The sequence below is a fragment of the Wyeomyia smithii genome, chromosome 2, assembly GCF_029784165.1.
Source record: "Wyeomyia smithii strain HCP4-BCI-WySm-NY-G18 chromosome 2, ASM2978416v1, whole genome shotgun sequence".
Classification (NCBI taxonomy): Eukaryota; Metazoa; Arthropoda; class Insecta; order Diptera; family Culicidae; genus Wyeomyia; species Wyeomyia smithii.
This window is the reverse complement of record NC_073695.1, coordinates 102,475,073-102,498,531: the sequence shown is the minus strand read 5'-3', so window position 1 is coordinate 102,498,531 and position 23,459 is coordinate 102,475,073. Positions and strand designations below refer to the sequence as shown.

The 23,459-nt window shown below is 40.6% G+C and overlaps 2 protein-coding genes across 5 annotated transcripts in view; both read right to left on the bottom strand.

The window, feature by feature from the left end:
- Positions 1 to 23,459, bottom strand: part of LOC129721699 (uncharacterized) — a 160,250-nt gene that overhangs the window by 85,765 nt on the left and 51,026 nt on the right. The window contains exon 1 of one of the 4 annotated variants that reach the window (XM_055674577.1): positions 8,661 to 8,684. The exons of the other annotated variants lie outside the window; for them this stretch is intronic. The gene's annotated coding sequence lies outside the window, so the exon portion shown is untranslated. Of the gene's footprint in view, positions 1 to 8,660; positions 8,685 to 23,459 lie in introns of those variants that run through there. 4 annotated transcript variants of the gene reach the window in all.
- On the bottom strand, positions 9,789 to 12,303 carry LOC129719780 (uncharacterized). The gene is made up of 2 exons (XM_055671189.1): positions 12,206 to 12,303; positions 9,789 to 10,440 (listed from the first exon to the last, which is right to left on the bottom strand). Exons 1-2 carry the CDS (start codon positions 12,301 to 12,303, stop codon positions 9,789 to 9,791), a joined length of 750 nt encoding a protein of 249 aa, XP_055527164.1.

The following is a 23,459-nucleotide window of genomic DNA, read 5'->3' as shown; positions in this document are numbered from 1 at the left end:
TCGCAGACATTTTCTTGAAATTTTACATTTGGCAAATAAATATTCAGCAATTCCCGGGAACTTGGTAGATACGGAACGCAGCGTGAGCCAGTATAACTTGAAAAATACGAGCCTATCGACACCAAACTTTGGCTGAAGACAATTTGACACAGTATGTACTTGTCAGCGCAAAGAAATCATGAATCGTAAGGTTCAATATATATTTGAATTAACCAGTTAATTAAATATTATAATTAAATAAACAAGTTGTTTCTTATTTTCTGAAGAAGAAGGTTGCCGCGAAATTACCGCAAATTTTGAATACTTTCAATTTTGCCACCCGCGAATTTCCAATTTTTTTGCCGCGAATTACCACTGTCTCTAATAATAATTAATAATTATCAACAATTTCCGGAAAAATTCCTTTCTATTACGTGAAATCAATACCAAATTCTTTGTTGGTCTTTTTAATCAATCGTTAATAAATGCGGCATTCATCACGTGCACTGCTTTTTCGTATGCAATGATTCTTGAAATCGGATTATTTATAGATGCGTGTATGCAAATCCGAAAGATTTTTCAAAATGAAACCTAAAGATTCCTTCATGCGAACTCTTGAAGGTTTTTCTTATGCGATTCGAACAGATTCTGTTTGTATCGCAGAAACGATTCCTTTCACGATTCCGTGTCCGAGTTATAGGTAGCCTGAGAATTTTCACTGAGACTATTAGGGAGCACGCTGGTCATATCATTACCATTACAGGCCGGCATCCTTACGACGTGACTGGCCCACCGCAATCTATTCCTTTTCGTCAGGTGTACAATGGGGTTCTCTCCGAGTAGCGCGTGCAGCTCGTGGTTCATGCGCCGTCGCCATTCTCCGTCGTCCGTCTGCACTCCACTGTAGATAGTCCGCAGCACCTTCCGTTCGAAAACTCCAAGGCACAGTGGTCCAATAAGGCAAAAAGTGGAACTTAATTCCATAGCGCCTTTCATCTTCATCCTAGTTTAAAAGTGTCTTCAGAACAATTGTTTGTATAAATGACCCGCATTATCGCAAATTGTCAAAAAGTATGAAAAATTCACTATACTAAAAATAAAAAAAATAATTTTTTGTGTAAAGAGATAGAAGAATAGTTTATTCAGCAAAGTTGTAGGAAATTCAAAAATATGAAACTTTGTTGAACAAATGAAAACCCTATCTTTTTTTGGTACAAAGTTATAAAGTATATAACATGGAACTTACTTAAAAGTTAGTTTTTTGTACCTAACTTTTGTTAGTTGCATTTTACATGAAAGTATTATTCAGAGAAATTGTTAGGGCACACAAAACACACAATTTTGCCAAAGGTCATATATCTCCAGGACTTTTCTTTACAAAGTTATATCACTTTTAGGCTTATTTTTTTGATAACTTCAAGAATGTATAGGTTAAAAAGGGGCAAATGGAATCAAGATGTCAATACTTTTCCTTGAAGTTAAGCTGAAGTACTATAAACTCCTTAGAGTTCCATTTGTCCCAATCCACCCATTTTAGAGTACGGCGAGCATATGTTACAGTAGGTTTTCATATATCAAAATTACTAACTTTTTTGTGTTAAGAGATAGAGGAATGGTTTATTCGGCAAAGTTTTAGAACGTGCAAAAATATGAAACTTTACCGAACAAATAAAATTCCTATCATCATTGGGTACAGAGTTACAGAGTTGCACTTAACTTTTGTTAGATACATTTTACAAGAAAACGTTGTTCTAAAGAATCATTTGGGCATACAAAACACACGTTTTTGTTGAAGACCACACATCTCCAGGACTTTTCCTTACAAAGTTATAGCATGTTTTAGCTTATTTTTTCGAAAACTATAAGAGCGTATAAAGTAAAAAGGGGCAAGCAGAATCATGATGTTAATACTTTTTCTCGAAGTTTAGCTCGAGTTCTCAGAATTATTATAAGCTCCATCTGTACCAATCCACCTAATCTTTATTCTAAAGGTTGTTAAAGTTATCGGAAAAATATGCTGAAACATGCTATAACTTTGTAAAGAAAAGTCCTGGAGATGTGTAGTCTTCAACACAAAAAATCTCTTAACACAAAAAAGTAAGTAATTTTGATATATGAAAACCTACTGTAACATATGCTCGCTGTACTCTAATATGGGTGGATTGGGACAAATGGAACTTAAAGGAGTTTAAGTACTTCAGCTTAACTTCAAGGAAAAGTGTTGACATCTTGATTCCACTTGCCCCTTTTTAACCTATACATTCTTGAAGTTATCAAAAAAATAAGCCTAAAAGTGATATAACTTTGTAAGGAAAAGTCCTGGAGATATATGACCTTTGGCAAAAATGTGTGTTTTGTGTGCCCTAACAATTCCTCCGAACGATTCTTTCGTATGAAATGCAACTAACAAAAGTTAAGTACAAAAAACCTAACTTTGAAGTAAGTTCAATGTAATATACTTCATAACTTTGTACCGAAAGAAAATAGGATTTTCATTTATTTAACAAAGTTCCATATTTTTGAATTTTCTACAACTTTGCTGAATAAACTATTCTTCTATCTCTTAACACAAAAAAGTTAATTTTTTTATTTTTAGTATAGTAAGCTTTTTGTACTTTTTGACAATTTGCGATGATACGGGTCATTCATACAAACAATTGTTTTGAAGACACTTTTGAACTAGGATGAAAATGAAAGGCGCTTTGGAATTGAGCTCCACTTTTTGCCTTATTGGACCACTGTGAAGGGCGTTAAGATCCTCCGCGCAAAGCGTTGTTGTCTCGATTCCGTAGAGGACTACCGATCGTATCAGGGTTTTGTATAACGTCAATTCCGTGCGTCGTCGCACTCGACTCGATCGAAGTGTCTTCCGGAGTGAAAAGTAGGCACGATTTCCAGCCTAAATGCGTATATGGACCTCTTTGCTGGTGTTTTTTTTTTTTTTTTTTTTTTTTTAAGGGGGGATTTGTTAGTAGCTTAAGTATTTATGATAAATATTAGTAAATAATGAGTATGTGTGTCCAATCACAAATGGTGACTTCTCAACACTGTTAGAAATTTGTAATTTTAATTGTTAGGATTTGTTTGCTTTCGCAATTAGGACTTATCATTCGTAGGGATTTAAACCTACTTGTCAGAAAAGGGGAAGTAAACTTACAACTAACTTAATTGCTAACTTATTGGCTATAAAGAGAGCTTATCGTAGCAATTGAGGATTGCAACGATTTTTGTCGAAAATTGTTAATAATTTTATTTGACATAGCTTCTAATGGTTCAACACCAGTAAGTCTATGTAATTCGAGTGTACCAAACCAAGGAGGACGCTTCAAAATCATTTTCAGAATTTTATTCTGAATCCTTTGGAGCGTTTTCTTCCTTGTTGAACAGCAACTTGACCAGATCGGTACAGCATAAAGCATTGCTGGTCTAAAAATTTGTTTGTAAATCAAAAGTTTGTTCTTTAAACAAAGTTTAGAATTCCTGTTAATGAGAGGATATAAACATCTCGTATATTTGATGCACTTGGCTTGTATACTCTCAATGTGCTCTTTGAAAATAAGTTTTTTTATCATAAATTAGTCCCAAGTACTTAACCTTGTCGGACCAACTTAAAATAACCCCATTCATCTTGACAACGTGATTATTGTTTGGCTTGAGGAAAGAAGCCCTAGGCTTATGCGGAAAAATTATCATTTGAGTTTTAGAAGCATTGGGAGAGATTTTCCACTTTTGCAAGTAGGAAGAAAAAATATCTAAACTTTCCTGCAATCGACTGCATATGACACGAAGACTTTTTCCTTTTACGGAAATGCTTGTGTCATCGCAGAACAATGACTTTGTGCATCCTGGAGGCAAATCAGGAAGATCTGAAGTGAATATGTTGTACAGGACTGGACCCAAGACTGAACCTTGAGGCACACCTGCTCTGACAGGAAATCTATCAGATTTTGAATTCTGATAGACAACCTGCAGAGTTCGATCAGTAAGATAATTTTTTAAAATTTTGATTAGGAAAATTGGAAAATTAAAAGTTTGCAATTTCGCAATCAAACCTTTATGCCAAACACTGTCGAATGCTTTTTCTATGTCTAAAAGAGCAGCTCCAGTGGAATAACCTTCAGATTTGTTAGCTCGTATCATATTAGTAACTCTGAGCAATTGATGAGTTGTGGAAATCCAAACTGTTCATTTGCAAAAATTGAATTTTCGTTGATGTGTGACATCATTCTGTTAAGAATAACTCTCTCAAACAGTTTACTTATTGAAGAAAGCAAACTGATTGGTCGATAACTTGAAACTTCAGCTGGGTTCTTATCCGGTTTTAAAATGGGAGTAATTTTTGCATTTTTCCATAATTTGGGAAAATATGCAATTTTGAAGCAGTAATTGAAAATTTTCACTAAAAAATCCATTGTGCTCTCAGGGAGATGTTTGATTAGTATATTAAAGATTCCATCGTCACCAGGTGCTTTCATATTTTTGAAATTTTTAATAATTGATTTAATCTCATTCAAGTTAGTTTCAATTATTTCTGCAGGTAAAAAATTCTGGGAAGAAATTAAATCAAATTGACGTGTGACTTCATTTTCAATTGGACTCACAAAATTCAAATTTGAGTTATGAACACTCTCAAACTGCTGAGCAAGTCTTTGAGCCTTTTGTTCATTGGATACAAGAAAACGATCACCATCTTTTAAAACTGGAATAGGCTTTGAAGGTTTCTTAAGAATCTTCGACAGCTTCCAAAATGGTTTTGAATATGGTTTCAATTTTTCAACTTTAGTCTCAAAATTTTGATTTCTCAGAAGAGTAAATCTATGTTTAATCTCTTTCTGTAAATCTTTATAAATAGTTTAAAAACAGGGTCACGAGAACGTTGATATTGACGTCTGCGGACATTTTTCAAACGAATTAGAAGTTGAAGATTTTCGTCAATTATTGGTGAATCAAATTTCACTTGAGCCTTTGGAACAGAATAATTCCTGGCATCAACAATTGCACATTTTAATGCTTCCAAAGCGGAATCAATATTCACTTCGTTTTGCAAATCAAGCTCATTATTGAAATTTCTCTCAATATAATTTTTGTATCTTTCCCAATTAGCTTTGTTATAATTAAAAACAGAGCTCATAGGGTTTAAAACTGATTCATGTGATAAAGAAAAAGTTATTGGAAGATGGTCAGAATCAAAGTCAGCATGTGTGATCAAATCACTACATACATGACTTTGATCTGTCAGCACCAAATCAATTGTTGAAGGGTTTCTTACAGAAGAAAAGCATGTTGGACTATTCGGAGACTAAATAGAATAGTATCCTGAAGAACAATCATTGAATAAAATTTTGCCATTGGAATTACTTTGAGAATTATTCCATGAACGATGTTTAGCGTTAAAATCGCCGATTATGAAAAATTTCGAACGATTTCTGGTGAGTTTTTGTAAATCACCTTTAAAATAATTTTTGAGCTCGCGTGTGCATTGAAATGGTAAATATGCTGCGGCAATAAATAAAATCCCAAGTTCAGTTTGAACTTCAATTCCCAAAGTTTCAATAACTTTCGTCTCAAGATGGGGAAGAGCACGATGTTTGATTCGGCGATGAATAACAATTGCAACTCCACCGCCGGAACCCTGAATCCTATCATATCTATGAACCACGTAATTGGGATCATATTTTAATTTTATGTTAGGTTTCAAAAATGTTTCAGTAATAATTGCAATATGCACATTATTTACTGTTAAAAAATTAAAAAGCTCATTCTCATTGGCCTTCAATGAGCGAGCATTCCAATTTATTATTTTAATTGTTTTATTTAAAATCATTGCTAAATTTTAAATTAGAAACAATTTTAATAGTAAAATTTGTGCCTATTTGAATGGTTTCAAACATTGATTTTGCCTGCAACATGGCGTTCATAAGATCGAACATTGCCTGTTGCAAAAAAGAAAGTTTACCTGCCGTAATAGGCCCCAGGCAGTTGACATTAGAAAAAATATTTTCGGCAGCAATATTAGCTGGAGTAATAGGTGTACAATTATTTTCTAGCGTGTTTTGCTTACCCATATTAATGGTCATTTTCGAACTACCAACACTAGGCGGTATAATGTTCGAACTATCTGTAACCGGTGCATAAGTTAAACGGGTATGCAAAGGAGTAGGTAAACTATGCGTCATTGGTACGCTTGGAGAATTTTGTTTTGAAGTTGGTTTTAATTGAGAAATTGAATTTTGTTTACCTTGCCTTGCCTTAACAATTGCTAAACGGACTGGGCATTGATAAAAATTTGACATATGGTTGCCGTTACAATTCGCACAGCGAAAATTTTTACTCTCTTTCACAGGACATGTGTCCTTTTTGTGAGAAGAGTCTCCACAATTAAGACATTTTTGGTCCATGTTACAGAATTTGGAACCATGGCCATAACGTTGGCAAGTACGGCATTGGGTGATATGCTTTTCACCTCCGCCATACTTCCTATAAGTTTCCCACTTTACACGCACAAATCGTGCCCCTCGTGTCGATGCATGCGATGTTGAACAGCAAACAGGAAAGCTTATCTTAACCCTCTTGGCGATTCAAAGGGGCTCGAGAGTACCCCCAAAACACGCACGTGGCACATCACATGGTGGCCTTGATCAGTCGAGTCAGTGCATCCGGAAATCCGTTGTCGTGTATGATCTGCCATAGCTGTTCTCGATCGACTGTATCATAGGCCGCCGTGAAGTCGATGTAGATGTGATGTGTGGGAACGTTGTGTTCGCGACATTTCTGTAATATCTGTTGGATCGGGATGATCTGGTCTGTGGTGACACGGGCTCCCATAAAACCCGCTTGGTATTGACCCACGAACCTCCTGGTTAAAAGTGATAGACCACGGAACAGGATCTGCGAGACAATTTTGTAAGCGGCATTGATTATCGAGATATCCAGTAGCTGCGGCACTCCAGCTTGTCGCCCTTCTTGTAGACGGGGCAGACGACTCCCTCCATCCACTCGTCCGGCAGTTTTTCCTCTTCCCAAATCTTGGAAATGACCCATTGCAGCGCTCTAGCCAGCGCCTCTCTTCAATGTTTAAAGAGCTCATTTGGCAGTCCGTCTTCGCATGCGGCTTTGTTGTTCTTCATCTTACCGATCTCACAAAGAACTTCTTGAACATCGGGAGCTGGTACTCGGTCATCTGCTGCTGGTGCTCCTAGGTCAGTTCCTGCTCTGCCTTTGTTAACTATATCGTCATTCAGGTGTCCATAGAAGTACTCGTTGCATCTGTCGACCACCTCGCTGGCATTCATAAATGGTTCCCATCCGCGTCGTTGCTCATGTCGGCTTGAGGCGAATTACCTCTGCGAGAATGGTTTACTTTTTCATCGAACTTCCGCGTATCATTGGCACGTTACAGATGCTCCAGATCCTCATGTACGCGATCGTCTTGCTGGGGCTTCTTTAGTCTGAGAATCGTGGTCATGTCGTTCCGTGCCCATTTATAATTGGTCGTGTTCTCTCTCGTTAATCTCCCCAGGTACATCGCCCAGGCCCGGTTCTTCTCATTCACCGCTGCCAGGCACTCTCCGTTATACCAGTCCTTTCTTCCATCCGGTGCTTCCACTCCTAGTGTCGCCGTTGCAGTCCCCCCGATAGCTGTGCGAATGCAGCACCTGCACCTCCAAGCATAGCGAACCTATACATTAGAGAAATGACAAGACACTCACCGTTAAGGCAACTGTCAACATCAAAACGGATAACGGCAATGCAAATTTATACAGCTCGCCCGTTTTGATGTTGACAGTTGCCTTAACGGTGAGTGTCTTGTCTCTTCTCTAATGTATAGGTTCGCTACCCAAGCAGCAAAATTTGTTTCGCTCATGAACTTTGTGCATCACAGCAACAAATTCTTATCCGAAATTAAGTTGCAGTTACATCTCAGTTTCTTATACAATGACAAAAAAAGCGCAGGAGGTGGAGCCAATTGCAACATTTTCGTTGTTTCAACACAAGTTTCAAGAATGAAACCGCAATGTGTATGAACTAATGCATGGAATTTGATAACAACATGGTAAATGCTGCATGGTAAAATTTCAGTTACGAAGATGCATCGTAGCAGCAACTAGGGCGCAATAGAAACTTCATGGCGTTGTGGTAAGATTGTAAAATGGCCAATGGTTTATCTTTGATTATTTCCAGAAATTTGGGGATTCAACTCCGGTTATCAATTTCTATTAACTTTTCTCGTTTGTACTGTTTACGTCATTTGCTGTAGAAACACTTGCAAGTTCATGGCTCAGTTTTAAATATTGCTTCCCTTATCATGCTAATGGACATTACCAGTTTTAATTTTGCTTCTTCAATTCATCAGTACCTCAGCGTGATAATGAAGGCAAAGTAATTTATCACATTTCGTTTTAGAGACCCACACTTTTTGAACGACTGCTAGTCCAAGTACCCAAAAGTTACAACGCAATAAATAACCTCATCTCAAAAACAAATATAAGGCGAACAATCGAGCAAAAGTTGCTGTTACATGGCTTCAGAACATGACAGCAACTTTAAGAAGTATTTTTGTATGTTTGTTTTTTGTATCTCGCAAGCATCACGTTGGCAACCTATATGCTCCACCCACTAGATCTATTCAGTGAAGGTTAGGTTTTCAAATGCCGTTTACACGTTTCAACAACAAATCTAACCTTGCGAATTACGTTGTCCGCACCTCCGCCATTGATAGTACCGCTTCGAGCTGTTGCGCGTATTCCTCTGCAGTCTGAGGGTCCCGGAGGTGCTTGATGTTAAGCCGCGGGGCTCGGCGATGCGCGCGTGGTATACTGTCGACAGTTTTTAGCGCAAAATACCGCAACTAGGTAGTGGTCCGAGCCAACATCCGCACCGCGATTAGTGTTCACGTTTGTTATGTCTGAAAAAAAAAACCGGCCGTCGATGAGAACATGATCAATTTGGTTTACTGTACGTCATGTCCCCGATGACGATTTTGATGTCTATACGCGAGCAGCTATCGTAGCCTTTCTACAGCTGTGCGTAGAACGCTTCTTTTTTCACATCGTCCACTCCGGATCAAACGCTGTTTAAGCCGCCCCTAACATGAAAAACATACGCTCAGGCAAGCTGCCCTCCGAGGAGATTAGCTCCTCATTCCCCCGGTGCTCCCACCGGTTCGTCGATCTTCCCTTGGTTGTTCACATCCCAGTCAGTACCACGTGGAGGTAGGGATAGGAGGTGCTGGGCATTCTGTTTTGGACCATACTGGGGTCTATTTTATGCTAACTAGTACGGGTGTACTGCTGGCCAGTGTCGCCACATTTTCACCTGTACTGGGAGCTGTAGCAATCTTTTTTATCTGTACTCTCTCCGAAAAAAATCTGTAATAATATCTGTACCTTTGGACCATAGTTTTTTATTGTATGATTTTTTGAAGAACCAACGTGAACGATGTTTGTTTCATTTAGTTATAAGACGACTGTTACTGCATAGACTCTTTCAATGTTAATTTTGATTTACTAGCTCGCTCGGAAATCAAACTTTTACACGCTTAAAAATGATTCTCGAGCTCGGTAATAAATATCACTATGGTTTAATCTAATTTTACTGAGTATTAAGCAAAAAAGTAATGGAAACCATGATTCAACAACACTACCAAAATTTCTGATATTTTGTGCTAAATAGTTGGGATAGCAGAGTAAAAGTCGACTGATCAGGTTGAAGGACAAACGTAGAGTGAAGTTTTTATTTAATGTAACTTGGTTCATGGCATACTTTCATAGCGCAACGCTTACTTCTATCATCCCCCCTTAAGTGGGAAGCTATAATATGCCAAGTTTCTTCCTATCTTTGTTTTGCTTTGGACCAGGTATAGATTTGGTAAGAATGTCCGCCGCTTGAAGATCGGATGGAACGTGTTCAAGTTTAATTAATTTCTGTTCAACTTGCTCACGGATGTAGTGATGCCTGATGTCAATATGCTTGCTTCGTGCCGAATAGCCAACTTCACGCTCCGCCAGGTTGATAGCGCTTTTGTTGTCACATTTGAGCATCAGTGCTTGATTCGTTCCGTGTAGCTCAAACAAGAATCCTTTCCACCACATAGCCTCTTGGGTTGCTGTTGATAAGGCCATGTACTCCGCTTCGGTGGTTGAAAGTGCAACAGTAGATTGCCTTTTTGAGTTCCAGCTCACTGCTCCACCGTTCTGCAAGAAAACGTAACCACTGACGGACCGGCGAGTGTCTGGATCATTCCCCCAATCTGCATCACTGTAGCCGTAAAAATCCGTGTCTTCATTTCGTCTGTATGTGAGTTTCTCGTGCTTCGTACCTTTCAGGTATCGAAGAATTCTCTTGGCCGCAGTCCAATGAGCAAATCCAGGGTTGCTACAGAAGCTGCTAACAATACTGACCGCATGACTGATGTCCGGTCTGGTACACTGCGCGACGAATTGAAGTCCTCCAACTAGCTCTCTGTACGGAATATTTTTTCATTTTTTCCGCCTCTTCATTCGTAGGACACATTTCCTTGGTAAGACGCTGGTTCATATCCAGAGGAGTCGGAGCAGCATTACAATTAATCAAATTAAATTTTGCTAGTAATTCGTTAATATACTGTTCTTGGTCAATCATCACTGCATCGTTAGATCTGGTCACTTTCAGCCCAAGCCCAAGTTCCTTTTTGAATATATTAAATTCAGAAGAAATAGTTACCACAATAGGTGGAACTTTCTCCTTTTTTAAAGATTTTATATTTTGTATAGTTTCATTATTGGTAACTTCCATTTCACCAGCTCAGCTGCAAAATATCAAAAGAGCTCAGGCAAAATATCAAAAGGATTGTCACTACAGACACTCGATGTGTCAGAAAGAGATGCCTCTCTTTTCCTCCCCGCAGCGATGCGAGGTTTCCTTTTCCGTCCAGCCATTTCAGGTGATACGAAAAAAGTGAAAACAAATGTTAAATTCAAAAGTAGGTAGTCTTGAGAAAGACTGATGGGAAATAACTTTCAGGTAGTCTTTAAAAGACACACTGACAAAACACAAACTTTGGCTATAGGCAGTCAAAGACCAGTCCACAAGCAACCGAAAAAACGTCTGATCTGTAGGACAGTTCAAGACGCACTGATGTCTTTGCTGGTGTTATTTTACACGAACTCGTCGCCACTTCAAGCGCATCGCCGCAGAGACTTGAGTTAGAAGGTTGTTCTTCTCGAAGCCTCTCGCTCGCATAAATTTCGTTTACGACGCATTTATTTGCAGTCTGGTTCGTCCGGCTTCGGCTTTCAATCTGGCGTAAGTTTGCTCCGCCATCGCAAAGTTAGAAGCTGAACAGACCTTGTTAAAATCGTGCCCCTCGTGTCGATGCATGCGATGTTGAACAGCAAACAGGAAAGCTTATCTTAACCCTCTTGGCGATTCAAAGGGGCTCGAGAGTACCCCCAAAACACGCACGTGGCACATCACATGGTGGCCTTGATCAGTCGAGTCAGTGCATCCGGAAATCCGTTGTCGTGTATGATCTGCCATAGCTGTTCTCGATCGACTGTATCATAGGCCGCCGTGAAGTCGATGTAGATGTGATGTGTGGGAACGTTGTGTTCGCGACATTTCTGTAATATCTGTTGGATCGGGATGATCTGGTCTGTGGTGACACGGGCTCCCATAAAACCCGCTTGGTATTGACCCACGAACCTCCTGGTTAAAAGTGATAGACCACGGAACAGGATCTGCGAGACAATTTTGTAAGCGGCATTGATTATCGAGATATCCAGTAGCTGCGGCACTCCAGCTTGTCGCCCTTCTTGTAGACGGGGCAGACGACTCCCTCCATCCACTCGTCCGGCAGTTTTTCCTCTTCCCAAATCTTGGAAATGACCCATTGCAGCGCTCTAGCCAGCGCCTCTCTCCAATGTTTAAAGAGCTCATTTGGCAGTCCGTCTTCGCATGCGGCTTTGTTGTTCTTCATCTTACCGATCTCACAAAGAACTTCTTGAACATCGGGAGCTGGTACTCGGTCATCTGCTGCTGGTGCTCCTAGGTCAGTTCCTGCTCCGCCTTTGTTAACTATATCGTCATTCAGGTGTCCATAGAAGTACTCGTTGCATCTGTCGACCACCTCGCTGGCATTCATAAATGGTTCCCATCCGCGTCGTTGCTCATGTCGGCTTGAGGCGAATTACCTCTGCGAGAATGGTTTACTTTTTCATCGAACTTCCGCGTATCATTGGCACGTTACAGATGCTCCAGATCCTCATGTACGCGATCGTCTTGCTGGGGCTTCTTTAGTCTGAGAATCGTGGTCATGTCGTTCCGTGCCCATTTATAATTGGTCATGTTCTCTCTCGTTAATCTCCCCAGGTACATCGCCCAGGCCCGGTTCTTCTCATTCACCGCTGCCAGGCACTCTCCGTTATACCAGTCCTCTCTTCCATCCGGTGCTTCCACTCCTAGTGTCGCCGTTGCAGTCCCCCCGATAGCTGTGCGAATGCAGCACCTGCACCTCCAAGCATAGCGAACCTATACATTAGAGAAATGACAAGACACTCACCGTTAAGGCAACTGTCAACATCAAAACGGATAACGGCAATGCAAATTTATACAGCTCGCCCGTTTTGATGTTGACAGTTGCCTTAACGGTGAGTGTCTTGTCTCTTCTCTAATGTATAGGTTCGCTACCCAAGCAGCAAAATTTGTTTCGCTCATGAACTTTGTGCATCACAGCAACAAATTCTTATCCGAAATTAAGTTGCAGTTACATCTCAGTTTCTTATACAATGACAAAAAAAGCGCAGGAGGTGGAGCCAATTGCGACATTTTCGTTGTTTCAACACAAGTTTCAAGAATGAAACCGCAATGTGTATGAACTAATGCATGGAATTTGATAACAACATGGTCAATGCTGCATGGTAAAATTTCAGTTACGAAGATGCATCGTAGCAGCAACTAGGGCGCAATAGAAACTTCATGGCGTTGTGGTAAGATTGTAAAATGGCCAATGGTTTATCTTTGATTATTTCCAGAAATTTGGGGATTCAACTCCGGTTATCAATTTCTATTAACTTTTCTCGTTTGTACTGTTTACGTCATTTGCTGTAGAAACACTTGCAAGTTCATGACTCAGTTTTAAATATTGCTTCCCTTATCATGCTAATGGACATTACCAGTTTTAATTTTGCTTCTTCAATTCATCAGTACCTCAGCGTGATAATGAAGGCAAAGTAATTTATCACATTTCGTTTTAGAGACCCACACTTTTTGAACGACTGCTAGTCCAAGTACCCAAAAGTTACAACGCAATAAATAACCTCATCTCAAAAACAAATATAAGGCGAACAATCGAGCAAAAGTTGCTGTTACATGGCTTCAGAACATGACAGCAACTTTAAGAAGTATTTTTGTGTGTTTGTTTTTTGTATCTCGCAAGCATCACGTTGGCAACCTATATGCTCCACCCACTAGATCTATTCAGTGAAGGTTAGGTTTTCAAATGCCGTTTACACGTTTCAACAACAAATCTAACCTTGCGAATTACGTTGTCCGCACCTCCGCCATTGATAGTACCGCTTCGAGCTGTTGCGCGTATTCCTCTGCAGTCTGAGGGTCCCGGAGGTGCTTGATGTTAAGCCGCGGGGCTCGGCGATGCGCGCGTGGTATACTGTCGACAGTTTTTAGCGCAAAAATACCGCAACTAGGTAGTGGTCCGAGCCAACATCCGCACCGCGATTAGTGCTCACGTTTGTTATGTCTGAAAAAAAAAACCGGCCGTCGATGAGAACATGATCAATTTGGTTTACTGTACGTCATGTCCCCGATGACGATTTTGATGTCTATACGCGAGCAGCTATCGTAGCCTTTCTACAGCTGTGCGTAGAACGCTTCTTTTTTCACATCGTCCACTCCGGATCAAACGCTGTTTAAGCCGCCCCTAACATGAAAAACATACGCTCAGGCAAGCTGCCCTCCGAGGAGATTAGCTCCTCATTCCCCCGGTGTTCCCACCGGTTCGTCGATCTTCCCTTGGTTGTTCACATCCCAGTCAGTACCACGTGGAGGTAGGGATAGGAGGTGCTGGGCATTCTGTTTTGGACCATACTGGGGTCTATTTTATGCTAACTAGTACGGGTGTACTGCTGGCCAGTGTCGCCACATTTTCACCTGTACTGGGAGCTGTAGCAATCTTTTTTATCTGTACTCTCTCCGAAAAAAATCTGTATTAATATCTGTACCTTTGGACCATAGTTTTTTATTGTATGATTTTTTGAAGAACCAACGTGAACGATGTTTGTTTCATTTAGTTATAAGACGACTGTTACTGCATAGACTCTTTCAATGTTAATTTTGATTTACTAGCTCGCTCGGAAATCAAACTTTTACACGCTTAAAAATGATTCTCGAGCTCGGTAATAAATATCACTATGGTTTAATCTAATTTTACTGAGTATTAAGCAAAAAAGTAATGGAAACCATGATTCAACAACACTACCAAAATTTCTGATATTTTGTGCTAAATAGTTGGGATAGCAGAGTAAAAGTCGACTGATCAGGTTGAAGGACAAACGTAGAGTGAAGTTTTTATTTAATGTAACTTGGTTCATGGCATACTTTCATAGCGCAACGCTTACTTCTATCATCCCCCCTTAAGTGGGAAGCTATAATATGCCAAGTTTCTTCCTATCTTTGTTTTGCTTTGGACCAGGTATAGATTTGGTAAGAATGTCCGCCGCTTGAAGATCGGATGGAACGTGTTCAAGTTTAATTAATTTCTGTTCAACTTGCTCACGGATGTAGTGATGCCTGATGTCAATATGCTTGCTTCGTGCCGAATAGCCAACTTCACGCTCCGCCAGGTTGATAGCGCTTTTGTTGTCACATTTGAGCATCAGTGCTTGATTCGTTCCGTGTAGCTCAAACAAGAATCCTTTCCACCACATAGCCTCTTGGGTTGCTGTTGATAAGGCCATGTACTCCGCTTCGGTGGTTGAAAGTGCAACAGTAGATTGCCTTTTTGAGTTCCAGCTCACTGCTCCACCGTTCTGCAAGAAAACGTAACCACTGACGGACCGGCGAGTGTCTGGATCATTTCCCCAATCTGCATCACTGTAGCCGTAAAAATCCGTGTCTTCATTTCGTCTGTATGTGAGTTTCTCGTGCTTCGTACCTTTCAGGTATCGAAGAATTCTCTTGGCCGCAGTCCAATGAGCAAATCCAGGGTTGCTACAGAAGCTGCTAACAATACTGACCGCATGACTGATGTCCGGTCTGGTACACTGCGCGACGAATTGAAGTCCTCCAACTAGCTCTCTGTACGGAATATTTTTTCATTTTTTCCGCCTCTTCATTCGTAGGACACATTTCCTTGGTAAGACGCTGGTTCATATCCAGAGGAGTCGGAGCAGCATTACAATTAATCAAATTAAATTTTGCTAGTAATTCGTTAATATACTGTTCTTGGTCAATCATCACTGCATCGTTAGATCTGGTCACTCTCAGCCCAAGCACCTGCTTGATTGGTCCCAGGTCCTTCATCTTGAAGTCTGCACATAACTGCTGCTTGATCCGGGTCACCAGCTGCTTATCGTCCGAAAGAATCAGGAAATCGTCGACGTAAATTGCAACGATGATTAGTTTCCCTTCGACAACTTGATGGTAGACGCAAGTGTCATATTTCGATCGCTTGAAGCCTATTCGTTTAAGCCGTGCATTCAGCTTTTGGTTCCATACTCTGCTAGCCTGTTTTAGGCCGTACAGAGCTTTCTGCAGCCTGCACACCTTCGTTGATGCTACATCGTCACGGAATCCTTCTGGTTGTTCCATAAATATTTCTTCTTCCTCCAGATCGCCCTGCAGAAACGCAGTAACAGCGTCCATCTGGTGCACAACAAGGTTCAGCTTCGCCGCCAACGCCAGAAGATAACGCACAGTTGCGTATCGCACAACAGGAGAATAGGTTTCTTGAAAATCCACACCTTTTATTTGCGAAAAGCCCTTGATTACGAGCCGTGCCTTATACCGATCGGTAGAACCGTCCGTGTTTGTCTTTACCTTGAAGACCCATTTATTTTTCAATGCCTTTCGTCCAGGAGGTAGGTCGACCAAATGCCACGTCTTATTGTCGGTTAGCGCACGAAACTCGTCCTTCATTGCTTCGATCCACTTATTGCGATCAGGTCTCTCCAATGCTTCTTGGACAGTCTCCGGTGGCTCGTTTTGACCCTGTGAAAAATACGCCTGCGGCAGGTTGCTATCTATTACAGATGCTGTTTCAAACTTGCCTGTGACTGAGCGCCCCCAGTCACTGTGCTCAGAATTCTGTTGTAGTTCAACGTCTTCTTGTTTAATTTGTGACGGGAGCGCAATATTTACTGTGACACGCTGGCCTTGTCCCGTCTGGTTGCCTGGATTATACGAAGAGACAAGTTTCTGAGGAAGGATACTGTATGTGACCAAATAATCAGAATACTTGCCTGGGGGATGGCGCTCTCTCTCGCTGCGCCTCGTTGTAGGATGTACATTTGTCCGAGCTGGGTGCGGAGAGAGCGCAGACGGTTGTGGTGTCTCCAAATCGTGTTTAGGATGTCCAACAAAATGCGGTTCCGCCTCTTTCTCTCGAGTCTCATTTCCTTGAACCGGTTGAGCTCCATCGTCAAGATCCTGACCGTCGTTGTAGTATGTTTCATTTTCTTCGCATACTAGTACACTGTCATTGGTCAAATTCTGTATATCATTGGTTTTCGAACGTTCTTGGTTGTCTTCGGTTAGTACGATGACGTCTCTAGTGATGAAAACTTCTTGTTTCGCTGCATTAAATACTCTATATCCTTTGGAGCATTCCGCGTACCCAACCAAAACACATGGAACGGATTTTGCGTCCCACTTCTTCCTTTTAGCCTTGGGAACATACGCCATCACCTTGGATCCAAACACTCGAAGATGGGATAGGTTCGGCTTCTTTCCGTAAAACATCTCCAAGGATGTTGCAGGTTTTCCCTTGGTTGGTGTTCGATTAATTAGATACACCGCTGTGGATGCCGCTTCCGCCCAAAAACGTTTATCAAGTCCTGCATCATATAACAAACATCGCGCCTTCTCTTCAATTGTACGATTCATTCTTTCCGAGGTCCCATTTTGCTGTGGATTGTACGGTACTGTCCTTTCGTGCCGTATTCCACTCTTCTTCAGGAAAGATTGAAACTTCTCGGAAACGTACTCCGTTCCGTTGTCAGTTCTCAGGCACTTGATTCTTTTTCCTGTTTGATTTTCCACGTAGGCCTTGAATTCTTCGAACACGCTGAATACATTCGCCTTAGACTTTAAGAAATACGCAAACGTCATATTTGTCGCGTCATCGATAAAAGTGATCCAATATCTGCTGCCACCCAACGACGTCTTTTCCATTGGCCCGCACAGGTCCGAATGAATCAATTCTAGAACTTCTGCAGCTCGTACTCCGCTCGGTCTGAACGGAAGTTTTCGATGTTTGCCTTCTGCACATGGAACACAATTTGGCATAGAGGATCCACGAACTTCAATACCGGTCGCCATCGTAGTCAATCGCTTGATGCTGTCGATATTGAGATGCCCCAATCGCCGATGCCATAATTGGATGTCACTACATGACTTCGCAACACATGCCACGTTCCGTGAGCTGAGGTCCAATTTGTACAGTCCATCCTTCACTCGTCCTGTGACAATTATGTCCCCCGTGAAACTGTTCACCACCTGACACGATTTGTCAGTGAATGTGACTTGGTATCCTCTTCTGCATATTTCGCTCACAGACAAGAGGTTGATCGCGAGGTCTGGAACACATAGTACGTTGGCAATATTAAGATCAGTGAACGTACCTTTCACATCAGCGACAAGTTTCATGCTGCCAACAGCTTCCACTGGAATTTCCATAGCATTGGCCACATATATCGATTCGAATGTCGTCTTAGACTCTTCTAGAGCTTTTCTTGATCGACACATATGCCGTCCTGCTCCCGAATCCAGAATCCATTCTTCTGATTGATGTACTGGTTTGTGCCATGCCAGCAATGCCGCCTGTTTATGCCGACCAGAAACTCCAACCGCCTTTGTCTTTTGTTGACAATCCGATGCGTAATGTCCAGGTTTATCACACTTGAAACACCGGATGTTTGATTTGTCCTTTTTGGTTGATTGCTTCTTCTTGCTACGTGTTAGCAGCGCTCCAGCGGAACTGCCGGATCCCGCCCCTCGTTCAAACGTCACGTCCTGTAGTATTTTTGATTTGACTATATCGGCCGTTAAATTAACTCCGGACGCATCTAGACCCATAATCATGGGTTCATAACGACGTGGCAAGCCCATCATCAAAATTAGCGAAAGCCACTCATCATCTAACTTAAAACCGATTTCATCAAGCTTGTGGCTGGTGGACATTATCTCGTCCACATACTCCTCCACTGATGAGCAATCTTCAAGCTCCAAACGAGTCAACTTTCGTAAAAGTCCAATTTTATGATACCTGCCGCATTCCTGGAACGCCGTCTTCAAGCTCTTCCAGGCTTCAATCGCCGTTTTTGCCTTCTGTACCAAACTGTAATTGTATGGCTCGATACTGAGGCAAATCGTTGCCAGGGCTCGCTCTGAAAGATCCGCATTTACTTCGGTGTCTTCCGGAGGATTTACAGCACGCCATGTGCCTTCACGAATCATCACCATTCGCATAGCAAATGCCCATGATTCATAGTTTTCGCGGCCTTTTAACTTATCCATCGGTAACATGGACAAACTACCGCCTGGAAGCCTCGAAACGGTACTTGTATGCCCGCTTCCGGGTTGATGTCCACCACCTGATTGAGTTCCGCCGCCGTTTCCACTGTCGCTTACAGCTCGATTTCCACTTCCGTTTATTGTTCCAATCTCAGCGTTTCCGTTTCCTGCTGAACTCCTTTCTCCGTTAAATCCTTGGGAATATCTGGTCTGGTTATCGTTTCCACCTTCGGAACGCCTACCGTTTCCGTCTTCGGAACGCCTGAATTGATTCCGGAACATTACTTCTTCCAAGTTCGAAAAATATCTTGAAGTGAAAATTTTCCTCTATCTTGTTGATCAGCCGTTACTATGGATGTCTTTACTTCTGGGCCTATAACCTGATAGCAGAGTAAAAGTCGACTGATCAGGTTGAAGGACAAACGTAGAGTGAAGTTTTTATTTAATGTAACTTGGTTCATGGCATACTTTCATAGCGCAACGCTTACTTCTATCAAGTTGGAAATTGAACCGAAATTTACGAAAAAATGTGACAGCTTTTATTTTTTTGCCGAGCACTCAGTGGTGCCGTTTTCGACAATAAATTACTGAGATTCGGCAGCAATTTCTAAATGTGTGAATTGCAAGATCGCATTCATTGTATAGTTGCAGGGTCTGTTACAAAGTGTTGTCTTATATATTCTAACCTTTTAAAAAATCTGTACTTATCTGTATTTTTTCACAAAAATCTGTAATCTGTACGGCACAAAATCTGTACCGAAAAAACAAGGAAATCTGTACGTTTCCAGATAAATCTGTACAGTTAGCAACAGTTAGCTGTGATACGCACTGCCCAGCCGTTTATCAACCTTTTGCACTGATTTGTATTGGAAATAGGATTTAGTTGATAACTACATGCAATCCGACCACATTCAAAATGAGAAAAACATAAACAGTAAATTCTTAATGTCGGACGAAAAATCTACATATTTTCTTCTAATCCACGGAAAATACAAAATACAATACAAATTTTCAAACTGTCACAACAGAGTAGACATTAGGTACGAGGCGCAACGAAACTTACGACAAATAACACAACAAAATCAATTACATTTCAAATGTTTTCACTCCAGAATTTTTATCAAGGACGCTCACGATTCTAATGTATGGAATCCTAAAAAATCAGTGCGAATGTTTATCCGGGTAGGGTTTTTTACTAGCTCGATTAATTTGACTTTGCGATCATTTAACACGATTTCACGATTTCAATACTTTACGGTTGAATTAAATGAAGCAGACGGCTTCGTAGCGCTGATAAAGCCATTACCTCGTTCGAACCATGATGAGTAGAACATGGTGTGACGGTTTGATCAAAAACTAGGCGCGAAGTGAGGAAGCGTTTTTTCACTTCGGAGGTTTGGAGACGAAGCATCACTATGCAACAGCGAATAACTTTTTCGTGTTTGTTGATATAACCTCACTAACTAGGCAATTGAATACCGCAAATTCAGGTGTTTCATCAAAAAGGAAATGCTTCTTGCTTCTTCAATTCTTGACCGATTTTCGATCTCGACCCGTCAAAAGATTGGAAAACTTGTCTATTTTTAGTATACGGGACCTAAAGAGCCCGTGAATCCGGATCTTCGGGACCATGTTCAAAATCGGGAATCTGCTCCGAAATGGCCATATCGGACAACTTATCAGATGGACTTAAAATGAAACAAAATCAACTCCTGGAGTGATTTCATGCATTTTGATACCAATGTTGTTCGGTTTTATGTTCCTGAAGATACGGATTCACAGGAACCAGATGTGTTCACAGGTACATGTCAGTTCCGAATTCTAAAAGTAGACATATTTATCAATCTTTTGACAGGCCAAGATCGAAAATCGCGTTTCATTTTGTGGGTACTTATGGGATAATAAAATTCGACGCCCCCCCGTTCGACCCCTCCCCCTGCTATAAACAGTCTGATTATGGAAAATGGTTATTTCCACTAGTTAGGAGCATTCTATAAGTTTGGCTCAGTTGAGGTTATCCTTGTTTTTTTAAAGCAATAAAGTCTGAGAAGGTACCCAGGTAACATGTCATGAAATTTTGACAGCATTCTAGCAAAAACATAATATCAAGAAGACTGGCATCTCTGGTTCAATCCCATACAAAGGACAAGCGTCAATTCGAACAGCGCACTCCATCTATTAAAGGTGGAAGTTGGCTATGAAAGTGCTGGTAATTACATCGCTGCGAAGACAGAGTGTGCGTATGAGGTAATTCAGCCTGTGCGTTCGGCTTGCATTCGCAGCGCCAGCACACACACTAGCATGCGTCAGTTCCACTTTTACTCAAAAGACTGCGCTGCCAAAAGTATCGCTCAATCTCAGGCAGAGTTCCCAGTCTTCTTGATATGATGATTTTGATTCAAGTGAAAGTTGATACAATTGGGTAACCCCAGCGATTTGTGAACGCCATCTCTGTGTCAGGTCAAAGACTTGTCGCTGTTGTGAGAAGATGTTTCACTGCAAGTAATATAGCTATGTAGTTTGTTATCACTCATCAATATGCCATGAAATTTTGTTTTTTGACAAACGAAACCATGTCCTTTCCAATACTGGTCTATAAGGCAATGAAAAATAAATAAAAAATGCATTAGATTCGGCAAACTTTACTTTCGTTTAAAAAAAACAACTAAAACATCGTGCCATAACATTCTTAAAACAAAGGTTGCCATCAACAGAAATAAACGTAATAAATCGCAAGTGACTTAACTCGCGCTATTTTGTGTTAATTTGTTGTTGTTTTTTTTTTTGTATGCCTGAAGGGCATTGGGACTAAGAGAGCTACTGCGACCATCATATTGATTATCTTTTGTGGCAGGCCCTTATTGCTGTACACAGATTACGAGGTACCCGTATGGAGTAGGGTTGGTTGGTAGTAATATTGTGCCCCAATTCGCTATGGCATAGTTAAATAGACTAACGACCTTTTTGGGATTAGTCTATTTGACTATGCAATACCAAATTGGGGTACAGCATTACTACCAACCAGCCCTACTAATAACTTTTTTTCTTGATTTCTCATTGTTTAGGTAATCTTTTGTAATTTTTACAAAAAAAAAATCAAATTTTTTAAAAACTAGTTTTTTTAGATAATTATTTTTATTTTTTATTTTTTCAAATAGGGTATCGAACGTCTTCGTCAGTGGTTTTCTTCGGCAGGAAACTTATGCAAAAGGAGGCCGAAGAAAACCACTGACGAAGACACTCGATACCCTGAATGAATAATTTTTTTTTAGAGTGTATATTTTTTTCGGAAAGACAAAATTATTATCTACAATTTTGCCAAAGACGTCACACCGATGAAACGAACCGTTCTGGCTCTGAAAATATTTGTAATTATCAATACCTTTCCGAAATTACATTTTTCAATAGCTTCTGAAAATGAGTCAAATGAATTAAACCAATAGAACAAATTGGCATCTTTTGCCATAGAAACGTTTTTTGCAAAGCATTAGAAAAGCAACACCCTAGCGGGTAGAATTTTTGATACAAATTGTATTTTTCATTTTCTAGTCAGAGAATTGCGTGCGGGTGCCATTACTCATTTGAACGCATCTCAGAATCGTGAACACAAAGCAACAAAGCCTAAAAAAATATATGCCTATCGTAGCACGGGGCAAAACTTCATTCGATTAAACACGCATACACAAACACATAAATATACACGCATCTTTTTTTTCGCAAGCTCATCCAGTTACATCCGCCATTCCATTGTCGTTGTCGTTCGTTCGGTCGTTCGACGCGAAAAGTTACCAACTATTCAACGCTCCGTTCCAGTTTTTCAACCCATCTATCAATTTAAATTCCGCTAACCAACCAGACGGGCGCCTGTTCTATTTTCAATTTTTCCAGTTCGCAATTCAAATACACTTGTCAACTACGCGCCATCCGCTTGTCCTCCCAGTCACTGGACGGAAAGTGTCATCCGAAGTCATCCATTTTTATTTTTTGATTAATTAGTCGAGTGTCGTCCTGCACGCTGGGGATGCCAAGCCAACAAACTAGTAACGATAACGACAATGACTAGGCGCGTTTAAGGAAATGCATGTTGGTGAAAAATACGTACAAAAATCTTATTTCGTTTCGCTTCAGATTGTAAGGATTATGAAAATTCCTTCTATTTTCAGTTTGTAATGTGATTAAACAGTTAAATGATAAACTGAGACTTGCGAAAGAAAAGTACAGCAAAACGTGGGGTATAATAGGCGATGTGACAATAGCAGTAGTAAAAAATGCCCCTGCTGAGGGTGGATTGCAACTTGAGCGAAAAAAGTTTCTCGCTTTTCCTTGATCACTCAATTAGCTGTTTTGGGAAAACTTTCCGTTCATGTTTTTCTTCATTTATTTCCTAGCAGTAGTATGCTAATGAGATGGAGAACAGACACCACCCCAGCATTATCGTTTATTTAATTTGGAATTATCTTTTTGGCGAAGATATACGTCCTGCATAATTCACTTTGGTCGGTATAATCTGGACGTTTATTTATTTATAGATTTTTAGATTTATTTTAGATTTTTTAATTTTGCAAATAGCATGAACGTGCGATCGAAGGCACTGTACTCGACAGCTGAGTAAATCCAATTAAATACATCACAGCTAGGCAAACTCTTTGTGATCCTCAGTAAAGTTTCCGACCCTTGAGTCTTTTCTAATTAAATTTAACTTCACGAGCACACCAGAGCAGACACAGCATCACCCCTTTCTGCTAACAAACATC

Coding starts and splice junctions, on each gene's coding strand:
- LOC129719780 (XM_055671189.1), bottom strand. CDS start 12,303: ATGACCAATTATAAATGGGCACGGAACGACATGACCACGATTCTCAGA. Junction 10,441..12,205: donor CATGAGGATCTGGAGCATCT/GTAACGTGCCAA, acceptor TATTCCGTACAG/AGAGCTAGTTGGAGGACTTC.